Below are 20776 nucleotides of genomic sequence, written 5' to 3'. Positions count from 1 at the left end.
TGTTCCATTCATGGTTAGCATCCAGTGTTCCATTCTTGTTGATTTTGTGTTGTTTCCATAGGTACCTGTCCCCAACAAAATCTCCCAAGAAAAAGGTGTCTTCCGCTTCAGTATATCCTCCTCCAGATGGTCAGCACGCATTGGCAAACCATCCTCAAAAACCTTATAAATCTACTTCTCTCTCACTGTTTTACAAAAAAGGTTGGTGTTGTGTGTGTGTGTGACACTTTATTATTTTCAGGCAGTGGGCAGAATCCACTGTGACGGGATTCCACCTTTCTCTCCCTCCCATGACTGCCACCTTTCCACCCCAAAAAGCTGCTCCAGAAGGTCTTCCTTCCATGAGCTTGTAAAGGGCTGCAAAGGGAGGGCAAGAAAGCGGCAGGAGTGGAATTCTGTTCTGCTCACACAAGGGCAGCAGCAATGGCTGCCTCACTTGGATCGTCTGTATTCCATTACAGACATAATCAAGAGAAAGGGAAGGAATGCAGGCAGGAGCAGGGAGGGGAGGGAATGAGTTTCAGTCCTGAACATTTGAGGAAGATTGGCAATTCATAATAATGGAGAAATAAATACTGTTGCTTGCAAAGAACCGCATGCAGTGAGTGTTCTGCAGATCTTTTGGCTGCAGCAACTTGTGTTCCTCATAGCTTCCTAGGAGTGAAAGGATGTGGTAGATCTGTAACTCCTATCAGTAAGCAGAAATTCTTTTTGTTTATGCAGTGGGCACTCATGATGCAAGCATATATATTTGGAAACTGCAGAACACTGATCCTTATCTCTCTTTTATTGCAGTTTTAAAATAGTCCTGATGGATATTTATCTTTTAGCATTCTTTTATTAAAAGAATGCTGTTGTAGTGCAGTTAATTTTGAATCATCTTGTAGCTAGTGCAAACAGGACAGAACTCCTATAGCAGAATATTAATACATTAGAATAGATTTAAAGGTCATCAAAGAAAGAAACTGAGCAAGAATCAAAGTTATTGTATGTTAAAATACCTTTATTATTCAGATTCATACAGTATCTTAGGTTTCACTTGTCCGCATTAACATTAGTAGCATAAAAAACAGCAACAAGGAAAGACTCAGCAAACTATTGGGGAGACTTTTTTTATGTAAACAAAATCTAATGGAAAATATCCAAGACTTAATAGTTGGATAACCATGTAATGGTTAGTATGGCAGACGTGAGACTGTCTCTGTTCCATTTCCTTCAAATCAGACACAGCTTAAGATCTCTTGAGCAAAAACGTTAATCAGAATTTGAAACTTGCATAAGAGGTTCTTCACAAAACCTTATTAGCAAATTTCACCATTTATTAAAAACTGAGCAGCTTTCTTTTCATTTAGAAAGAAATGGAATAAAGACTTTGTTCAAGATATAGACTGGATATCAGTATTTAAACATATTCCAACAAATTTAAAACATGCCTATCAAAGGAAAAAGTTAATGCAGTATACCATAGGCATCTAAATCTGCATAAATTCAGTATGGTTTATACTTCTGATATTTGCTAATTATTATGTCCATTCATGAACATTTTGGCTCCTGAATGACGAAAACCCGGGAGTAAGTGCTCCGGTTTTCGAACATTACTCGGAACACGAACGTTCAACACGGCTTCCGCTGTGCAGAAACCTAGCTGTCAGGCAATCAGAAGCCATGTCTCTGAAGCCGAACGGACTTCCAGAACGGATTATATTCAAGTTCCAAGGTACCACTGGACTGGACTGATACTTGGCAAATTATATAATACCACCTTCCCTCTGTATCTGAAAGAAATCCTGATGGGTAATTTAAAAGGAGAAATAGAATTAAATGATTTATAGCTAGTTCTTACATTATTTTCAGGGGCAAAAACATATTGCCAAATACTGGAAATTAGATTTAAACCTGCAAATATCAAATATCCGACTGGCTGGTTAATAGCTGGGAAACAACCATTTTAATGAACTCTATAACACACATGCATTATAATACAGTAAATATTCTTAAACCCAAAGCCGCATAATTTCTTTAAAACAAGAGTAGATGCATCAAAAGCAGATCTGTTTTTCTGAGCAGTTCACTTCTGTACATACCACGCTCTGCTCAAAAGTGCAACATGCAACAATGCATTTGAGAAATGCTGTAGGGTTGGCAAATAGGCTGTTGGCTGGAACTTGGTTCCATTTAAAATCACAGTGCTTTGCTTTAAATTTCTGCAACACTAAATATTATGTGACAAGCAGTGATTTGAAGATGATCCTCCTCTCTCCTCTCTCTCTCCTGTCTAGTGCATTGGCTGGCTTATATGCGATTGAAAAACTTATGTTCGCGTCTTCTGTCTGATCACCCTGAACTTGAACATTTGATCTGGACACTCTTTCATCACACACTGCAAAATGAATATGAACTTATGAAAGACCGGCACTTAGACCAGGTAATGAGTCTGGTGGGTGTGAGCTGATTTCAGTCTTGTGTAGCTTATGCTTCTTTTTTTTAGCTTCTCCATGGTTCAGAAACGTTGTGCGAAGTTTGCAAAGTGAATTTGCAAAGTAAGTGAAAGTAAGTGAGAAACCCAGTAGTGTTTCTCAATCTTCTCCACACAGAGGACCGACCACTTGCTTGTTCTTCCTCTTGCTTCAGACATAGCTGAAGATACATTTATTATTATTTTTAACTTCCCTTGCAAGTCTGAGCTCATTCTGAGTTTTAGCCTGACCGTCACCCTACAACTGTTAGCTACTCATGTATACTCCTCCTTAGTGATCTCCTCTTTCTTCCACTTCTTATACACACCCTTCTTAAATCTTAGCTCATCTGCAAGCTCCTTTTGCAACCACACACTTCTGTTTCCTTGTGGTACTGATGTAAAAGAGTAATAGAGATGGATTCATTCAGCATCTGGATGGCACCCCCTCCCCCAACAGCTTCATGCAGTTGTTGAATAGCATTGGTTAGAAACAGAGCACTGTGGAACATCATGGTACATATACCTTAAATGCCTTCAGCTGAGTGTGCCCCCCAGCACTATCCTCTAGGATTTAACTCCTAGGTAAGAGCAGAGCCTCTGTAATAAATGCCATCATCCCAGACAGGAAATCCAGAAGGAAACCAAAGCAATAGATTGTCCCCCCTCCACATATTTTGCCGTTTGTAGGTTATCCACCTTGGAATTTGGAAGTTTCATTGGGAAACCTTCACCTTAAAATAGATTTGAAGGGGTCCAGATAATTACTTTCTTCCAATAGTGGGTTTTTTCAGCTTTTTAAAACGAATGCTGTATTGCAGACATGCCCAATGCATCGATTGCAATCGACCAACCAATCAATCACAGGATGAATTCTGGTTGATCACACATGTGTGGCCCTCCTGCCCTTGTTCCGTGCGTCCGTCATTGGGAGAGGGGTGGGATCTTTGCAATGGATGAGGGCTTGGTTGGCTGCCTCAGGATTTGCACCTCTCTCTGGGTTGTGCAGTCAGGCGGCGGGTGTGGAAGAGAGGGAGCCTGGCAGGTCTCTTTCCCTCTCTGCCCACTGGCCCCCCCTCCGCCTGAGCGCTGGTGACTCTGAGGCAGCAGCCGTTAGAGCAAGAGCAGACGCCTCAGGGAGGTGGTGGCCTTTGCTGCTGCTGCCGCCACGCTGGGGAGAGCGAGTCAGAGAGGGTTCCCCCACCCTCCCTTCCCCAGCCATATGCCTTTGTTTGGGGTCCCCACATTCGCCACCGCTCCCCATCGCCTGCCCTGTTATTCCCAGTTACTCCAGGTTGGCAGCCTGTTTTCCCCACCCCGTATGATTTTTGTCCCCCTTCTTCTCTCCCTCAGTCTACCCCAACAGCCCGTAGCCTGGCCCACCCCCCTCCATTGCCCTCTCTCCTCCTCCTCTCAGGCGCCTCCCGCACGAGAGGAGGGGGATCCATGGCCAGGGACCTGGAATGTGTGCCAGGAGCTCTTCGTCAGCGGCTGTGATTCCTTAAAAATATATATTTTAATGCTGGTTTTCTGGCCCGAAAAGCGGTGCCTTTGATTTCGTCTCCTGCTCTCTCTCTCTCTCTCTATATATATATATATATTGCAGGGGGGGAATGGTGTGTGGGGTGATGAGCGGGCCCTCCTTGTGGGGAGGGGGGAGTTTGATAGATCACTGCCAGTATTTTATACTGGATGGTATCGCAGACTCCTTGAAGTTGGACATGCCTGTAGCCAAGACCATTATACACCAAACACCCTTGCTTCTGAAGAAATGGGAAACACATGACATAGAATATTGGGGAGGGGGGGGGAGACAAAGCGACAACATAGCAAAACACTCTATAGTACTGTGATTAAATTGAAAAGAAAAATATCATTTGCACTGTCATTCCAGAAATTTAAAAGCAGAGCCCAGCTCTCAATAAATTTGTTTCCTCAATTATTACGTATTGCATTTATCTCACAGGTCAGGTTTATGATTAAGACAAGTTTGCCAGGTTTTGCATCTCTAAATGGACAGGGAATTTGGGGCATTTGAAGGATTGCCTTGTGTGATGTTAACATATGAGAGTGCTGGAGGTGAAATAGTTAAACAGGTTACCCAATCAGAACCTTAGGGGGGTGGAGGCAGAGGGACTATAAAACCAGGTCTGGGAGGGGTGAAGAGGAGAGTTCGTTAGGAGGCTGGCTGGAGTGGGAGTGAATTGGGATAGAGTCTGTGGGTAGGTTGAGTTAGTGTAGCGAAATAAGCTGAGTCAGGAAGAGTTAGGAGCTAGGAAGACAAGTAAATATCTGAGAGCTGGTTTAGTGAGTAAGAGCAGGTAGCGGAAGTTATAGGTCTGGATAGGCACCCCATGATTGTAATTGACCAATACAGTTTATGAAACCACACGCTTGTTAAACTGCAATAAATAAACAGAAGTTTATGTTCCAATTTAAACCTGACTGGACTCAGTATTGTACCAGGTAGGGCCTGGGGGGTGGCAGCGAGAAATAAAGTGATGGCACAGGGATCAAGAGACTGTGAAACGTCCGGGGACCCCGTATGATTGCCACATCTTGTCTGAAATGTGTGTTTGAAATGTGTCTGAAATATAAGGTCAACATCAGAGGCATTCCTTCAGATGTTTGCACTAGTGAACATTAGGTGGGTGGAGACCAGATAGAAGACACTGTCAGTGATGGCCCCAGGCTTTATGAAACGTCTTTCCCAAACACATGCGGGAGGTACCAAGAATGTTGTTGTTTCCGTGACAAGTTAAGAACTTTTTATTCTTCCAAACATTTATTGGTTGATTTGGTGCAGTTTTTCCAAAATTTTGTTGCATGTTAAAATTGATATCTCCCCCCCCCCCTTTTTTTCACAAGTGGAGTATTCAAGTGCTTGCTGGTTTTTGTGTTATAATTTTGTTTGTGTATTTTTTATTATTTGTACAGCTGCTTTTAATAGAAAAGCAACATAGGAATCTTAAATAAAATTAATTAAACTTTTAGGTAATTCCAAATAGTGTGTAGTTCCATTTGTTGAGTGGTTGCTTAGAGTTCATCTTTTATAATCTCTGTGAAGGAGCAAAATGGAAGTGAGGGGCTCCACTGATGTCCAGTTCTGACAGGCACTCTCTGTTTTTCCATAGATAATGATGTGCTCCATGTATGGCATCTGCAAGGTGAAGAACATTGATCTCAGGTTTAAAACTATTGTGACAGCATATAAGGAACTCACTAATGCAAATCAAGAGGTATGGGAAATCTTTCAGCATCAGTTTTATATAGCTATTTTAATTATGGCTGCTAGTTGGGTTTAACATTTATTTGAAACATTATGGCATTATGAAAATGTGTTGCCATCCCATTTTCCTTTTTCTTTTGTCTCCTTTCCATTTTTTATTTAGATTAGTTTGTTTTTTATTGTACTGTATGTGGGGAAAGTATCAATAAAAAAAGGGGGGGGAAATGATAGTATATGCTGAACAGTGTGGATGCATTAGTTCCTTAAAGGATGTCTTGAACTTTTGCAGTTCCTGAGTTAGATCCAGGAATGTCCTATCTAAAGGCAGTTTTAAACCAATCCAACCTCAGGATGGGCACCATAGAGGGACACCGTTCTATTAGGACTGTGCTATGAAGAAGAATAGAAGAAAATGCAAATACTAAAGAGAGCTTATATATAACTTTCTAATCCTGTCCAGACTTTCAAGTGTGTTTTGATTGGGGAAGGAAGATATGATTCCATAATAGTCTTCTACAACTCAATATTCATGCAGAAGCTGAAAACTAACATTTTACAATATGCTTCCAATAAGGTAAGTAGTTGTGCTCCTGTCCTGAGTCTAGTGTAAATTAAAAGAAATGAGCAAAAATTAATTGGATGGATTACAGGGTGCCTATCCTGATATGAAACTACATTAGCTCTTCATCTCATGCCTTTCTCCAAGTCCCTTCTGGCAGGGAGGCTCTGAGGACCAGGGGGGAGGGGGGCTTTTCAGCTGGGGATCCTCATTTTGGGGGGGGGTGCTCTCCGCAGGTTGGTCTGCCTGGCACCTTTGCCGACATCATCTTTTTGGTGCCAGATAAAAACGCCCTATTTCCTCCCGGCTTTTGATGGACTGTGATGCTGATGTTTCACTACTAATGCTCTGTCAAAGCTTTCTGCTGCTGTTAGGTAGATTATTTTGTGCATTTTTAAACCAACGACTTGAGTTTTTATGTGAATGGATCTATATTATAAACTGACACACTGTTAAGACCATATTCATGGAAGACAATCTTGCTTGGCTACGAGTGCTCACCAAAGAATAAAGTTATAATCTAGTCTTACTTACCCTTATGTTTTTAAATATGCTGTAAGTAGCTTGGAGGCCTTTTTTGTGTAACAAGGAACTAGCCTGTTTAATTGATTATGATGTTGTTAATAATCATATGTTTTCATGTTAACAGCCTCCAATATTATCGTCTCTGCCGCACCTTCCTCACAGCCCTTACAAGTTTTCTCATTCCCCTTTGCGTGTCCCTGCGGGAAACAACATTTATATCTCACCTTTGAAGAGTCCCTACAAATTCTCTGAGGGGCTGTTGTCACCCACTAAAATGACACCCAGGTCAAAGTAGGTAACCTGTTTCTTTAAGCAAATAACTGAATCAAACACAAAAACAAGCTAGATAGAATGTTTCTGGGCTGAAAAGATCAGACTCTTGCTATACCTTCATTATGTGAATGCTTAGGGGGCTCTGTCATCTCGTCCCCCTTCCCCATATCTGCTACAGGAGATAGGGGGATTATTATTTATTATATTATATTATATTATATTATATTATATTATATTATATTATATTATATTATAATTATTCGGTGCTACTAGTAACTAGTAAACTAACTACAAGAATACTTGCTTTTGCTATGTCATATTCCTTACTGATTTATATGAAAACTTTATCAAGAAAATGTGGAAGTATTATTGATAACCTTAAAAAGTATTAAGGATTGAAAGTCTGATGTTTTTAACCTGGATTTTCAATTTCTACTTTAGCTATGTCATGACTATCTCATCTAGAATTTGTTTAGCCAAATGAAGCCTCTGACTGAAGAAAAGAGGCTGGGGGAGAGCAGGGGAAGCAAGAAAATTAGTTTAGTTGGGTCAAATAAATGAACCACCTCCAAACAGCCTATAGAATCACATCCAGACTAGGAACTTCACTCTGACTGGTTGAACATCTGGATATCATTGGTTATCAGTCCTTGTCTGTAGCATTCTCTCCCCTCCCCCTCAGGAGTAGCTTGTCTTGTAGTTTAGGGAGTTAAGAAAATGGGTTTTGTTTTCTTTCCTTTGAACAGGATATGTCTAGCTGATAAGACACCTAAATCTGGGTGAAAAGGAGCAAGTTGAGCGTTATGGGGAGTATTGTGCAACTTCCTCTTGCAAACGTGACAGTTTTCACATGTCATGCCTTGTATATGAGGTACCTCTCATCTTATGCAAGAGTTTGGTTAAACATGTGAAGCCAGGAGCCCCCGTAAGCGCTCCCCTGCTGGTGCTTTCTCAGAGCCCAAGTCTGGCTTCAGGAGAGAGGCCTAAGAGCTCAGGCAGGGGCCTAGAGCCCTTGTGCCTCCCAAACTTCCTTTTCTGAGTATGCTGTAATGTTTCACTGTTGCTATGGCCATTGGCTAATGTCAATAAAGTTCTATCTATCTTTGTGCCTCCTTCCTTAAGGCGGGCAAGCGCTTGCCCAGTTTTAGGGAGGAAGTGGGAGGGCTCTAGGACCCTGCCACAGCCCTGGTGCCTCCTTCCCAAAGCTTTAGGCAGGTGGGGAAGATGAAAATAAATGGAAAGTGGGTTTCCTTCAGTTTCCATTTATTCATTTATTTATTCCCCACCCATCCACGCAAAGCTGCCATCGCAGAAGTAAAATAAGCAGAAGATGCAAGTTACCTGTAATTTTTGGGCATCAGTTTAATAGAAAAATGAGAGTTATGTTTTTATCCCATTCTTGTTTTTGCAGAATATTGGTCTCAATAGGAGAATCGTTTGGGGTGAGTTTTGTGTTTGAAATGATAATTGCTTTAAAAAGGATTTAGAGAATTATGGTCAAGATGCACATTACAGAGCTACAACATGTCCCTTACATCTTTTTAAATAAAGAACATCTGCTGGACACACCGGAAAGAGTGCATGACGCAATTTTGTGGTTGGCTCTTTCCCCTCACAATTTGCACCCATCAAGCTACATGTCTTCCTTCAGGCGAAAAGATACAAGAATCTGTTTTTCTTCCCCTATACTGAGGTGAGACAGGAGCAGCCTGAGGAGGGCAATTTTGAGAGGAAATTTACCAACAAGGAAAGGGTTAAACACTCGCCCCGTCATCTTCCAGCCCTTCTGATTTCAGCTCCATCATTAAAAGCGAACTAAAGTGGTTGAATTCCAGTTACCGTATTTTTCGCCCCATAGGGTGCACCGGCCCATAGGGCGCATCTAGTTTTTTTGGGGGGGGGGAGAATAAAGAAAAAAAATATTCTCCCCCCCCCCAGGCACGGGGCTGGGGCGGGGGAAGCCCGAGCTTCCCCCGACTCTAGCCCCCAGAACAGGCTGCTATCCGCAAGCCTAGGGAGCCCGGCGTAACCTCGCGCCGGGCTCCCACGGCTTGCGGAGAGCTTCCTGAAGCCTGGAGAGCGAGAGGGGTCGGTGCGCACTGACCGTTGTCGCTCTCCAGGCTTCAGCGAAAGCCTGCATTCGCCCCATAGGAAGCACACACATTTCCCCTTCATTTTTGGAGGGGGAAAAAGTGCGTCCTATAGGGCGAAAAATAAGGTAGTTTAGAAGTGAGCAGAGCCACACAAAAATGAGATACAGTCATACCTTGGTTTTTGAATGGAATGTGTTCCAAAAGTCAATTCGACTTCCGAAACATTCGAAAACCGAGGCACGGCTTCTGATTGGCTCCTGATTGCACAGGCGCACCGGAAACAATAGCGGAAGCCATATTGGATGTTTGGCTTTCAAAATAACGTTTGAAAACCGGAACACTCACTTCTGGGTTTCGATCGTTTGGGAGCCGAAACGTACGAGTACCAAGGTGTTTGACTTTAGTGGTTTCTACATACTGAGTGGACCATCTGGGTTGCAGCCCTCTTTCATCCTGACGTCTGGATTCCCTCATGGGCAGCCTTCCAAGGGCCACACACCAGGGGTGAGTGGGGCTAGAAGCAAATGGACAGGGCTGCATTCCAACCATGCAAAGGTGAGATCACAGGAATCTGCCTTCCAGTCAGACAGACTACTGGCCCCTCTATCCCAGTGAGTGGTTGCAGGTTTCCAGGGTCTCCTCCAGGGATCTGCCACCTCACTTCCTACCTGAACCTTTTAGCATAGTGAAGGGTGGCTAGGAAGAGTGGCCTCCCTGCCACCTGGGCTAAGCTTGAACAGGTTTGGGCTCAGGTTTTTTTGTGTTTCCTCCCTCCATTAACACTCAGCTGCTTATAGCACAGTATCCCAGAAGGAGTGATGGTTAGAGTTTGGAGAGTAAGTGCTATGATATTAAAAAATAAAAACAAATAAACACCAGCTCCCTATCCTAATCTATGTGATGTTGTATCGAGAATAAGGAAAGGAAAAAAGATGGCTTTTCCCTGCTGAGACTTTGATGACTTAGAATCCAGCCTTGTGCTTGGTAGAGGTCTATTCCTGTGATGTTCGACTGGAGGAAAGGAAGGGGAAGCGATCTACCCGTTTCTCCTTTGCCCTCTGAAAGGTGGAAAGACCTCTGGAGCACCATGGGAGGTTGTGATGGATCTGTTCCCTCCACAAACAGAAGGGCAACTCTGGATCAAAGCCATAGTACTGTATTTCTAAGATAAATGGATGGATTTCAACTTTTGTGTGGTTCTCTGGCATTCTAGACTTCTGAAAAGTTTCAGAAGATAAACCAGATGGTGTGCAACAGAGATCATAATCTAAAACGCCATGCTGAAGTGAGCACAGCGCCCAAACCTCTGAAGAGGCTGCACTTTGATATTGGACAAGATGAAGCAGATGGAAGGTGAGCTTGTTTTTAAAGTGGTTGAATTCAGTTGTCTTCATTGATATAAAATACTTTCTAAAAGGAGAATGGAATGTTTGGTTAAGTGTATGTATGTATAATTATGTCAATTAACATGTTTTATTTTTATACAAAGTGATAAGGCAGTTTCTGAATTTTCCAAAGCAGCTCTTAAGTCTTGCTGTATTTTATATTGAAATGTGGCTTGTTTCTTCTACAGTACAAATGACGACACTGGAAATTTTGGTGAAGCCTCTGTTTCTATGGTTATATAACTGGTTTCATACAGTAAATGAAATTTTGCAAATGCCTAAAATGCAGTGTAGACTGTGTATTTCTCTGTGTGTGTGCACACACACATTAAGCTTGAATGAGAAACTCTGTCTGCTTTAAATGATTAAATTATGTTCTGATCTGCCGAAGGAGATTCCTTCACTCCCTTGGAAATTCCACACAGAGATTAGGTGCAATGTACACTGAAAGTCATTCGGTGCCGTTTGCCAAACATGTATCCATGTTCTCATCTGGTTTGCAGTGGGAAAGCACATACACATTTGCTGCCCTGGGGCACTAGCCAACCAACCATGCTTTCTTTTCTCTCTCTACAGGGAACACCTCTCTGGAGATTCCAAGTTCCAACAAAAGCTTGCAGAAATGAGTAAGTTCTTGTCTCCAGGGAAAGATAGTTCTCAATATAACAGAGAGTGACATTCTCAGGAAAGGAGGAAGAGGGGAACAATCCCTTAGAAGGACCCTTTCCCTGAGGCATGAGTAATTGTCCTCTCAGGCCAAAGCTACTTCTCTGGGGGAGTGGAGGGATCTTGGTCGTGGGTCAGTCAGTCATTAGGAACAAGAAAGCCGCGTGTGATGGGGATACCAGTCGGTGCAAAGGTTGTGGATGCTGCCTGTTGCCTACGTAACCTTGTCGATAGTGCTGGAGAGGAATCAGTGGTCATGGTGCACATTGGCACCAATGACAAAGGGAAATGTAGCTGTGAGGTCCTAGAAGTGAACTTTAGCTTGGTAGGATGTTGAGTCAGGACTCTCAAGGTAACTGCCTCTGAGGTGCCGCCAGTTCCAAGCCCAGAGACAGCTTGACAGCAGACTGGCCTCTGTGTGTGGATGAGACTGTATTGTGAGGGGGAGGCTTGGACTTACTTGGCACTAGGGAATGTTTTGGGACAAGCCAAGCCTGTACAAGAGAGGCAAGCTGCCCTTGAACCAGCATGGAACCAAACTATTGACACTTAAAATATAAAGGTGGCAAAGCAGCTTTAAAACAGATTGTAGAGGGAAAGTTGATAGGAACCGAGGAGGGTCCAGTTCAGAATAAATCTTTGCCCAGAGATGAAGGTGAAATTTTGTTCAAATGTCTTTGGCACTTGGTTTTAGTCTGTGGTGCTTTGACTTCTTTGAACTGCTGTCATGCACCACTACACTTTCAATGCCTAGATTCTGTCTCTCCTTTATAAGGAGAGAAGCTCTGTATAAATTTATATGCCAATGCTAGACGCCTCTGAGTCCGTAAGTGTGAGCTTTCGTGCCTGGTCTTAAGAGGAGAGCATTGATATAAGGGGCATATGGAGAACATGGTAGACTGGAGAAAACCAGTGGGATGCAGTTAGCTCTGAATACAAAATCCATAGTAAAGGCAGAGAAGGAAGCACTGGAGGGGGCATCATTCGGTATGTCAAATAGGGCACAGAGTCCAGCAAGCTAGAAATCCCCAAAGGGCAAGATTTCTCCATAGGAATGCTGCACACGGTGATACTGCGTCCCAAAGCTAATTTAGTGCTTGGGGTGGGGGTGTGCCATCAGCCCCCTGACCAAATTGCTCAGGACGATACTGAGAAAGGCTGTCGTAATAGCTGATTTCATGTAGACAGGGTATATGTGTGCTCTGGTCAAGACGAAGAGGTAGAATTTTTGATGCACTGAATGACTCTGCCTTAGTTGTTCATGGAACTGACCAGAGGACTTAATCTTAAGTGGCACCCAGGATGCCTTTTCCCCTGAAAGGGAATCAAGGCAGCTTACAGATAAAATAGAAATAGCTTAAAACACTTGGGGGGGTGTCATTAAAAACAGTTAAACATTAATAGAATTAAAAGGTGTGCATGTATATAAGATCTATTAAAACACAGAGATCATTACAATAAAAGCAGCATAGCACCAGCCTTTTCCTTAAAAACGGTCAGTTCCCAAAAGCCTGTTGGAATTCACCTGCTGGCAGAAGGCAGTTTAGCCTGTATAGGGAGGGAGATCCAAAGTCTGGGAGTAGTTTAAAGCAAAACATTCACACCAATGGGGTGTTGGCCATGCACAAACAGCTGTGCAGTTTTCCAAGTCTGGGTTTCTTGATTTCGACTGTGATAGTCTCCGGTGCTGGTGTTCTTGGACTCAGTTGGGTTTCGTGCCCCCTTGTGCTCTTAAGTCAGGTCCTTTTAATAACTGATGCAGTCCCAGGTTTTTCTAAGCCAACTTTTCGTTATTCCTCTTGATACTGTTTTTATTCATTCTCTTCACATGTCCATTGTAATGAGCACCACATTTGTAGAACAAAGGCCAGATTAGCTGCTTATTTGCCTTCCACTTATTTTTCCTATTTAATGCCCAAAGTAAAACTGTCGTGCTTGTTTTTTAGCATCTACTCGAACCAGAATACAAAACCAGAAACTGAATGATGGAGCTGATACTTCAACCACTGATCAAAAGTGAACTTCCACATTATGTGAATTGTATGTTTTGCTGTATCTTTATGGTCTACATTATCTTGTCATTTGCTAATTTGAAATAGTTGGGCTTTATAGCCAATGTTTTATAGCAGTATGCAATATTAGCTACTTAATTGCCCATATATGGGTTTTTTAAGTAAAAATTTCTTTGCTTCCAAATGCAGCATTGGTGGTTTAATACTCTTTCATTTTATTTATACAAATTCCTTAGAGCAAAGGCACCTGGGATTTAAGTAGACAGTCAAAATGCACTTGTGTTTTAAGAAATGTCATTTCAGTTTTAGACTTGCATGCACTATTTACCTATTTTATGCATTAGAAACAAACAAGCAAACAAAAAAGCAGTTCATACATAATTTAATTACACATGCAAGGACTAAGATCTACAATAATGTGTATAACTTGAACATGAGGTGTAAAAGCTGATTGTACTTGAGTAGGACTGGATCCAGCTCACTGTGTAGCCATACTACTGAAACAAAGATGCTGTACCTCATTAATATTGCCACCTTCATTCCTTTTGTTTTCAAGCACTTATTTGCTTTTTGTAATCTGGTGGGCTTCTTGAATTTTACTGAAATGTACTGATAGGCATATTCACCATTTTCTTTTCTGCAGTACAAAATACTAAATGTGCTCTTTTCCATCCATATCTTGAACAAAAAAAGATGTTAAAAGCTTTCATGCAATAGGTGGTTGAATTTTAAAGCTTAACTAGGCTATGAAAATGAAACCCTGGGGTTTTACTAGCAATAAGTTTAAGATTTTGGCTACTAAAGTTTAACTATCCTATTATAATTATGTATTGAAGCAAAGGTGACTACTGTCCATTGGAAGTATTATTCTTTATACTGCTTCAAGGATTAATTTCACTTTTTCATGTAAGAAGGGATAGTCTTCATGTAAGCAGCAATATATAGTTTTCCTTGTAGTTATGACCTTGAATTCTCATAACCCTGTGCATTTGATTTTGGTCCTAGGATGGCTTAGAGGTGAACTATAAAAATGGATTTTTTTCTCACCTTTGTCTCCAAGTATGGATTATTTTCATGCTGCATGATTTATGGTTTAGAGAAAAAAAAACTACATTCTTGAAATGTTTATTTCAGTACAATACACATTTACAAACATTGGTAGTATAACGTTAATAGTGATTTCAATGCAGTCAGATTGCTAGCAAAATACTAGTGTGTAACTATTTTTAGGGCTTTTTCACCTTTAGTTTATTTGGGTTTTTGTATTACTACAATACAGTTTCATATTCGCTGGCCATCCCTCCCTCTGCCCTCATGCCCTTTTGTTGTTGTTGTTACATTTTTTCTTCAGGTGTTCAGGTTCACATGCTCAGATAAGGGTTAGGGCAAAAGAGTGTCAGTGCTCTGAGTTCCAGATACAAATATGCTGGAGAGGTTTGCAGCCCTCTCTTCTGCCTCCTCCTAGCTGTGGCTTTTGGGTTACTGTGCGAGCAGTGTCTTCCTCCTTTTCTCATGCTCTGCCAAGCTCTCGCCAGCGCTGGAAAGGAGGGTGGAGGAGCCCTCAGCTGGTGAACATGGGCAGGGACGGCAAATGCACTAGCTCCTTTGGGTCACTTTCCCATGGTTGCTGGCCAGCCAGCAGGTCCCTTTTTGGCCCTAGAGACACTGGATCTCCAAGGTTGGTCTGGTCAGGGCAGTTGTGGCAGAAGCAGGACCAAGGATCTCTTCATCCTCAGAAAGGGAGAGCTGATGCATTCTGTGGCCACGGGATGTCTTTCCAAGGATCACAGGAGTACAGCCACAGTATCATGCAAAAACTCCTTAATTTGGTTTGAATGGCCCACAAGGATGCTGATTTTCAGCAATAAGGATTAAATAAGCAACTTTTATATCTTTATCTTACACAAGGTTTACTTGGCAGTAACACTTGTGTCATGCTGTCACTGGGTTGGGTGGAGTTGTCCTGGTGAGGAAGGCAGGAGCAATAAGCTCTTCAAGAAGTGGTTGCTCCGTTTCCTGCTCTTGCCTTCGCTTTGCTCCCCTTTTGCTCCTTCTACAGTCAGCAGTACTTTCTACAGCAGAACTTGAGCTTGGTGAGTCTGGGGGGACACCCACTGTGGGAAGAGCTTATCGCTCCTGCCTTCCTCACCAGGACAACTCCCCCCAACCGAGTGACAGCATGACACCCTTACAAATCTACTTTTCAGGTAAATACCAGTTGTACTTTCTACCAATGGGAGGTTTAAAAGCTCTTATCATTTACCTTATAGACTAGAAACACCAATTTTCTTCCCCATTTTTCTTTGCACCCCATTTCACTTTAGTGACAAAGACAAAACAGTACTGTGGCCTTTCTCTGACCTAAAATATGCACACATATGTATGAGATTTTGAAGCAGTTTTCAAGTTCCCACATACATGGAAGAGCTTTAGAAGACTAGTTCTAAAAATACACCTTAGTCAAACACACGAGTATTTTCTACCAGTTTTAACAGTGAAGGAACGAGCTCCTGTTGAGATTTCCCTGTAAGAGCGTGTGACTAGAGAAGGTTAAATTTAGATATCTGAAGCCATAGAAGTGGGAGTGGAGGAAGAAGAGTTAAGCAAAGTTTAGTAGTTAAGGGGAAGAGCTCAGTGGCCCCCAAGATCTGCAGAATAAATTATACATAATTTATACAGGTTGGCAGAATTTAAAACCAGAGTTAAAAAAGGTAAGTGAACACAATCTCTTCAAAAATCCACTTGTTTTCTCCCCCAGCCAACCTCTTTTCCATAGAGCAGCTCCACTGCTCCTCCTCCTCTTATTAATGTTCTGACATATTAATGTAAACTATTTATCTGTCCTCCATCACCCACCCTTGGGTAGATGGAAGTAGAGAAGTAATTTCTGCTGCAAAAGGCACTCACTGAAAGATGACTTTGTAGCTTGGAGTACAAAAGAGGTTTACGATGATGCTGCTACCTGCTCCTCTTGCCTCTGAGGATTATAGTGTGACAGCCTAGAAATGACAACCACAGCAGAGGCTGGTATAATAACCAAATTTACCTGCAAATGAGGAAAACACCAGTTGCTGCTTGTTTGTTTTTTAAAAAAGGAAAGCAACCTGCAGAAAAAATACCGTAGGTTCTGGTTGCTGAGCGCATCTCAATCCCGGTCATGAGGTTATGTGCCACTGCAGTCTCTTTTGTAGACGGCTGATAACGCTGGAGCTTTTATGACACTTGCTTTTAAGTGGGTTTAGATTTCTGAAAACTAGCCTAGACTTAAACCCGGGAGTAATTTAATTCCTTGTCAAAAGCCCACAAAAGCTTGCACTATTGTTGCAGCAGAGAGACTGATAGAGTGACACCATTTGAATTTCACTTAGGATAATATGTTGCTCTAAAGGGTTCAGCAAACAGTACAGATACAATTTTAGAGAAGTCCGCTGAATTCTACAATACATGTTTGGAACACAAGCATAGGTTACTTAGTCCCTCAAACTGAAGACGACATGAATTCTGTCCATGCCCAAGCTAAAGCCAAGAGGTGGCATCCTCTGCAAACAGAGTAGAACATGAAGTGAATAGATGAAGTGAAGTGTCCTTTCCTAGGTTTTCACCCACCAGGAGTACTAAGAGGGGGAGTTTTCCCTTACTAGGGTAGCACACTGATTCCTGAATGCTGCCAATGCAAACTGCCAAACAGCATTTCTGCAAGGTTTTTCAAAGCTGAACAAGTGACATAAAGGAAGACGCAACAATATCCTGGAGGAGGGGGAGTGGCTATGAGAGTCCCGCAGCCTTTTTGGCTCCAATGAAGTTAGTGGCTATGTTTTGCGAGCCAAACTACATTCGTGAGACGTACTCTTTTTTCAGCACTTACTGAAAATACCTTGATTTTCTGCAACTGCCCTTCCTTCAGTTTTTAAATGCTCCCACTTGGCTGGCTTTGCTAATGAAGTTCTTCAGAAGGTCATGGTCCATTTCTGCAAAGCCTGATGTCTGAGTAACTACAGTCAAGTGGTTTATGCAAAACCGAAAGCAAAATTCCTCTAATTCCTAGGAAGGAAATAAGTATTACATATGTTAGCGGAAATGAGACCACCTAAAGTGAAGCGACATGGCGGATACATTTTCCAGGCACAGCTGCAGCCCCTGCGCTGACATTTGCCAAAATTCAAAGTAATCTCTGACAGTAGCTGCCACCCATGGGCTGGTAACTCCAATTGCAGGTCATTCTGTATCAAGTGATCCAGTTTTTTTTACCTCATGGAATTCAATTTTCTTAATATTTTGTACACTTGTTGAATGATCAAAACTAAGTTTAAATCTGAAATTTTATTTTTTTACCTCATCCCAATTTTGAGTTATGCGGGTTTGAAATTTAAAAAAATTACAATTTTGGCCTTGCCAGACTACCCAAAAACCTTGAAAGCTCAGCCAAGAATCGAGATATTTCAAAACTAAAAATGCCAATCTCTTCAGAACCTTTAATATGTTATTGTCACATGATGGGCTTACTTTAAAATTTAAAGTTAAGATACAAAATTTTAAATTTAAAAAGTGATTTAAAAATTGCCAAATATGTATTATTTAATATTTCTAAGAGTTACTTGCAAAATTTCATCTTGGGATCTCAATGGGATCACATTTTAAAAAATATTTTGTACATACATGTCTGCCTTATTGGGTTCTATTTAGGATAAATGGGTTGTCTTGGAGTAAAATATAGCAGAACAAACAAGACTTCAAACTGTAATATCAGTTACTTCAGGCATTTCTTTAGAAAGTTATTCAGTTAAAAGGTACCTGAAAAGCTAGTAAGGATTTTTTAAAAAAAAAAATGTGTTCCAAAGCCGAGTGATAGTTTGCTGTTGCATGATAGAATTAACGCTTTGAAAGAATCCTTGTTGGTACATCATTTCAAAGAGTCACTGGATCAAAGGACTGCAGAGTTAGAAGAGGCCCTGTGGGGCAGCATCTAGTCCAACTGCAATGCCGAAATCTCAATTAAGGCATCTGAGCCCATTAGCACTAAGCCACAGTTCAGCATCTGCAAATGCAGCCAATATTGAAAATAAAGTTGGCTCCAGTAATATGAACCATACTCAGCAACCTGAATAAGAAAAGAAAAAGCATTTGAAAAGCAATTGTTACAACAGAACTATGAAGGCTGGATCCTGGCCACCCAGAAGCTGAACTCTTCCTGCTAAAAGGCAGGAGAGAAGTGAGTTTCTCTGACTGTCCCTTCCCCCAGAAGTCGGGCGGGGGGCATTCAGTACAGCAAAGAAGGTCGAGCTGGGAGCATCAGGAAGAAGGGGGAATGGGTGAAAATTGCCTCCATGCAGAAGGAACTTGCTCCTCTCTGTAAATGGAAGGAGTCCATCTATCCCTTAGTTAAGGAGAGTAAGTATAGATCCAACACTTGCTTTTTTAGAATCATCCCTTAAAGTTCTTCAATAATAATGTACCATGCACCATGAATACACAAAAACAGCTCTCACGAAGGGAGTGTTCAAGATATTTTAAAGTGTACAAGTTCTGCTGAAAATGCAGCTTTGTGGCTGAGCTATGGATTTTGTTTATTATTTTCCTTTACTCGATATAGTATATTTCAGTGCAGACAATCTGTTGTGGTGGCTATGAACGAAAGGGCAGGTCACTAGTGCCTGGTCCCATGAAGACATCCACGAAAGCAAGTCTAGAAGGCAGAGGGGAAGGGGAAAGTCTGCAGCTCTCTAACCTTTTGGATTTGATAACTTGTAAACCCTTCATGGATCACTGCCTTGCCGTGGCAAAGGGGCTTGAATAACTCAGAGAAGCTATGAGCTATGCCGTGCAGGGCCACCCAAGATGGACAGGTCGTAGTGGAGAGTTTTGACCAAACATGATCCACCTGGAGCAGGAACCGGCAAGCCACTCCAGTATCCCTGCCAAGAAAACTCCATGGACAAACTCGAAGCTACAAACATGAGTCTGACCAAACTGCGGGAGGCAGTGGAAGACAGGAGTGCCTGGCGTGCTCTGGTCCATGGGGTCACGAAGAGTCGGACACGACTAAATGACTAAACAACAACAAACCAGAAAAAACGGTGACCTTCAGATTTATATTTGTGCTGTACTTTCAAATGTTCAAACTTCTTTGCCTCCTGTGTCTTGTCATCCTTAGAACAGCCAAGGAAGAAGATAGGCCAGGAGTATTCTCTGTAGATGGGAAGCAGAGGCTCAGAAAATGGCCCTTTGCCCCTGGCAGGACGCAGATAAGTGTGCCCTGCTGGAAGGGGGCTGCCATCTGACTGGGGAGAGGAGTGCAGTGGTTTGTGGGTACCTGTACCAACCAGGAGGTAGGACTCATAGGCAGGCAGGAGAAGCTTCAGAGCTGGAGGAAGAATAGGCAATTGCTCCCTGCCCAGAACCAGGAGAGGATGGAAGGGGGGAGAACAGAGGGGTCTTCATGCAGGTGCCGGCTATGTGTGCACAGGCTGTGGGGAGAAGGGGCAGAACCTGGTGGAGGCAGAGTGCTCTGCAGTTGCTGCAACTGCTCCATAGAGCCCAGACCTGGGAACAGCTGCCTAGACACTAGAGACATGTGCTTAGGTATCCCGAGCTGTAGAGGCGACTAAAGAGTTAGCTCTGCCATGTGTCTTCCTTGGACTGGGAAGCACCCCTGACAGCCACCTGGAAGGTATATATCAAAAGCAAAATTCAAACTGGGCCCCTCCTGATTCATAATCATCATTTAAATTTTAATAATAATCATATTATTTATGCCCCGCCCATCTGGCGGGGTTTCCCAGCTTAGTCTCTTAGTTACCAGATTATTTCCAATACCAAGGGGTCTCAAACATCACAAGCATCTCTGCAGGAAACTATTAAGCCTCATTGGTAAGCCTCATTCCTACCTTTGCTTCATACTTGACTGCGGCAGAAAGAAGGGCGATTGCATTCTCCTCGGAAATTCCCTGCTTGATTGTTTGCTGGCAAAGCTTTTTCAGTCTATTTTCTCGGTAGAAGGTTGCGAGGTCCAGCAGACCTGCCAGGAGAAAAGAGGGGGCAGGGGATATACGTGGCCACACAGGTTAGAAGGAAAGGAAACATTTAAGAGTTCATATTTTCAGTGGCACACAAACACCCAAACATTTAGGGATGTTTTGCACATACAACATGCTTGCTATTTGCATTCCACAATTTTAACTCATCCCTATTTTTCTAAGGTTTCCCTGAAGCAGAAACTCTGGATCTTAATATAACTGCCCAGAAGGGGAATAAGACAGGAAAAATGCATTCGCTATAGTCCTGTATTTCATGGATCAAAATTGGTAGACCACAGCTTTGTAGCTTAACAAGCTGCACGGTTGCTTCTTGGGGACACTATTTAACATACTTCCAGTTTCCCACTGGATCGGGAATCCTGGTTGTCCAGGCATTCAGCTGGATGTGCAACAGTTGCCCCCTTCAGACCTTCCTACTCAGTGGGTGAAGACCTGAGGTTGCAGCCAGGAGAAGCTTGGCTTGGCCTGCCTGTGATCAGTCAGGACGGAGCAACCCCCATCCTGATTCCTGAGGCCTAAGAGCCTCTAGCAGAAAAAGTAAGGCG

The 20776-nt window shown here is 42.4% G+C and overlaps 2 protein-coding genes and 1 long non-coding RNA gene across 12 annotated transcripts in view; 1 reads left to right on the top strand and 2 right to left on the bottom strand.

The window, feature by feature from the left end:
* RB1 (RB transcriptional corepressor 1) overlaps positions 1–14243 on the top strand; it is a 55651-nt gene extending 41408 nt beyond the window's left edge. For all 3 annotated transcript variants that reach the window (XM_079977451.1, XM_079977452.1, XM_079977453.1), the window contains 9 exons: positions 62–201; positions 2280–2425; positions 5590–5694; positions 6145–6258; positions 6893–7059; positions 8453–8483; positions 10348–10487; positions 11096–11145; positions 13132–14243. In XM_079977451.1, the coding sequence (XP_079833577.1) occupies positions 62–201; positions 2280–2425; positions 5590–5694; positions 6145–6258; positions 6893–7059; positions 8453–8483; positions 10348–10487; positions 11096–11145; positions 13132–13205 (967 nt within the window). In that variant the 3' untranslated portion in view covers positions 13206–14243. The remainder of the gene's footprint in view (positions 1–61; positions 202–2279; positions 2426–5589; positions 5695–6144; positions 6259–6892; positions 7060–8452; positions 8484–10347; positions 10488–11095; positions 11146–13131) is intronic.
* The window catches only part of RCBTB2 (RCC1 and BTB domain containing protein 2), a 31582-nt gene continuing 24368 nt past the window's right edge, over positions 13563–20776 (bottom strand). For 4 of the 8 annotated variants that reach the window (XM_079979833.1, XM_079979836.1, XM_079979839.1 and 1 more), the window contains 2 exons: positions 20082–20212; positions 13563–17238 (listed from right to left, as the gene is read on the bottom strand). In XM_079979833.1, coding sequence (XP_079835959.1) covers positions 17098–17238; positions 20082–20212 — 272 coding nt within the window. In that variant the 3' untranslated portion in view covers positions 13563–17097. The remainder of the gene's footprint in view (positions 17239–20081; positions 20213–20776) is intronic. The other 4 variants (XR_013839646.1, XR_013839647.1, XM_079979834.1 and 1 more) reach the window with 3 other exon arrangements.
* On the bottom strand, positions 17839–20069 carry LOC307220859. Its single transcript, XR_013841134.1, has 2 exons — positions 19246–20069; positions 17839–18938 (listed from the first exon to the last, which is right to left on the bottom strand). It is a non-coding gene; the product is annotated as an uncharacterized lncRNA (long non-coding RNA).

Source organism: Podarcis cretensis (genome assembly GCF_951804945.1).
Source record: "Podarcis cretensis genome assembly, chromosome: 1".
In the NCBI taxonomy this organism is placed as follows: domain Eukaryota; kingdom Metazoa; phylum Chordata; class Lepidosauria; order Squamata; family Lacertidae; genus Podarcis; species Podarcis cretensis.
The sequence above is the reverse complement of the archived record's forward strand: the minus strand, read 5'-3'. Positions and strand labels throughout refer to the sequence as shown.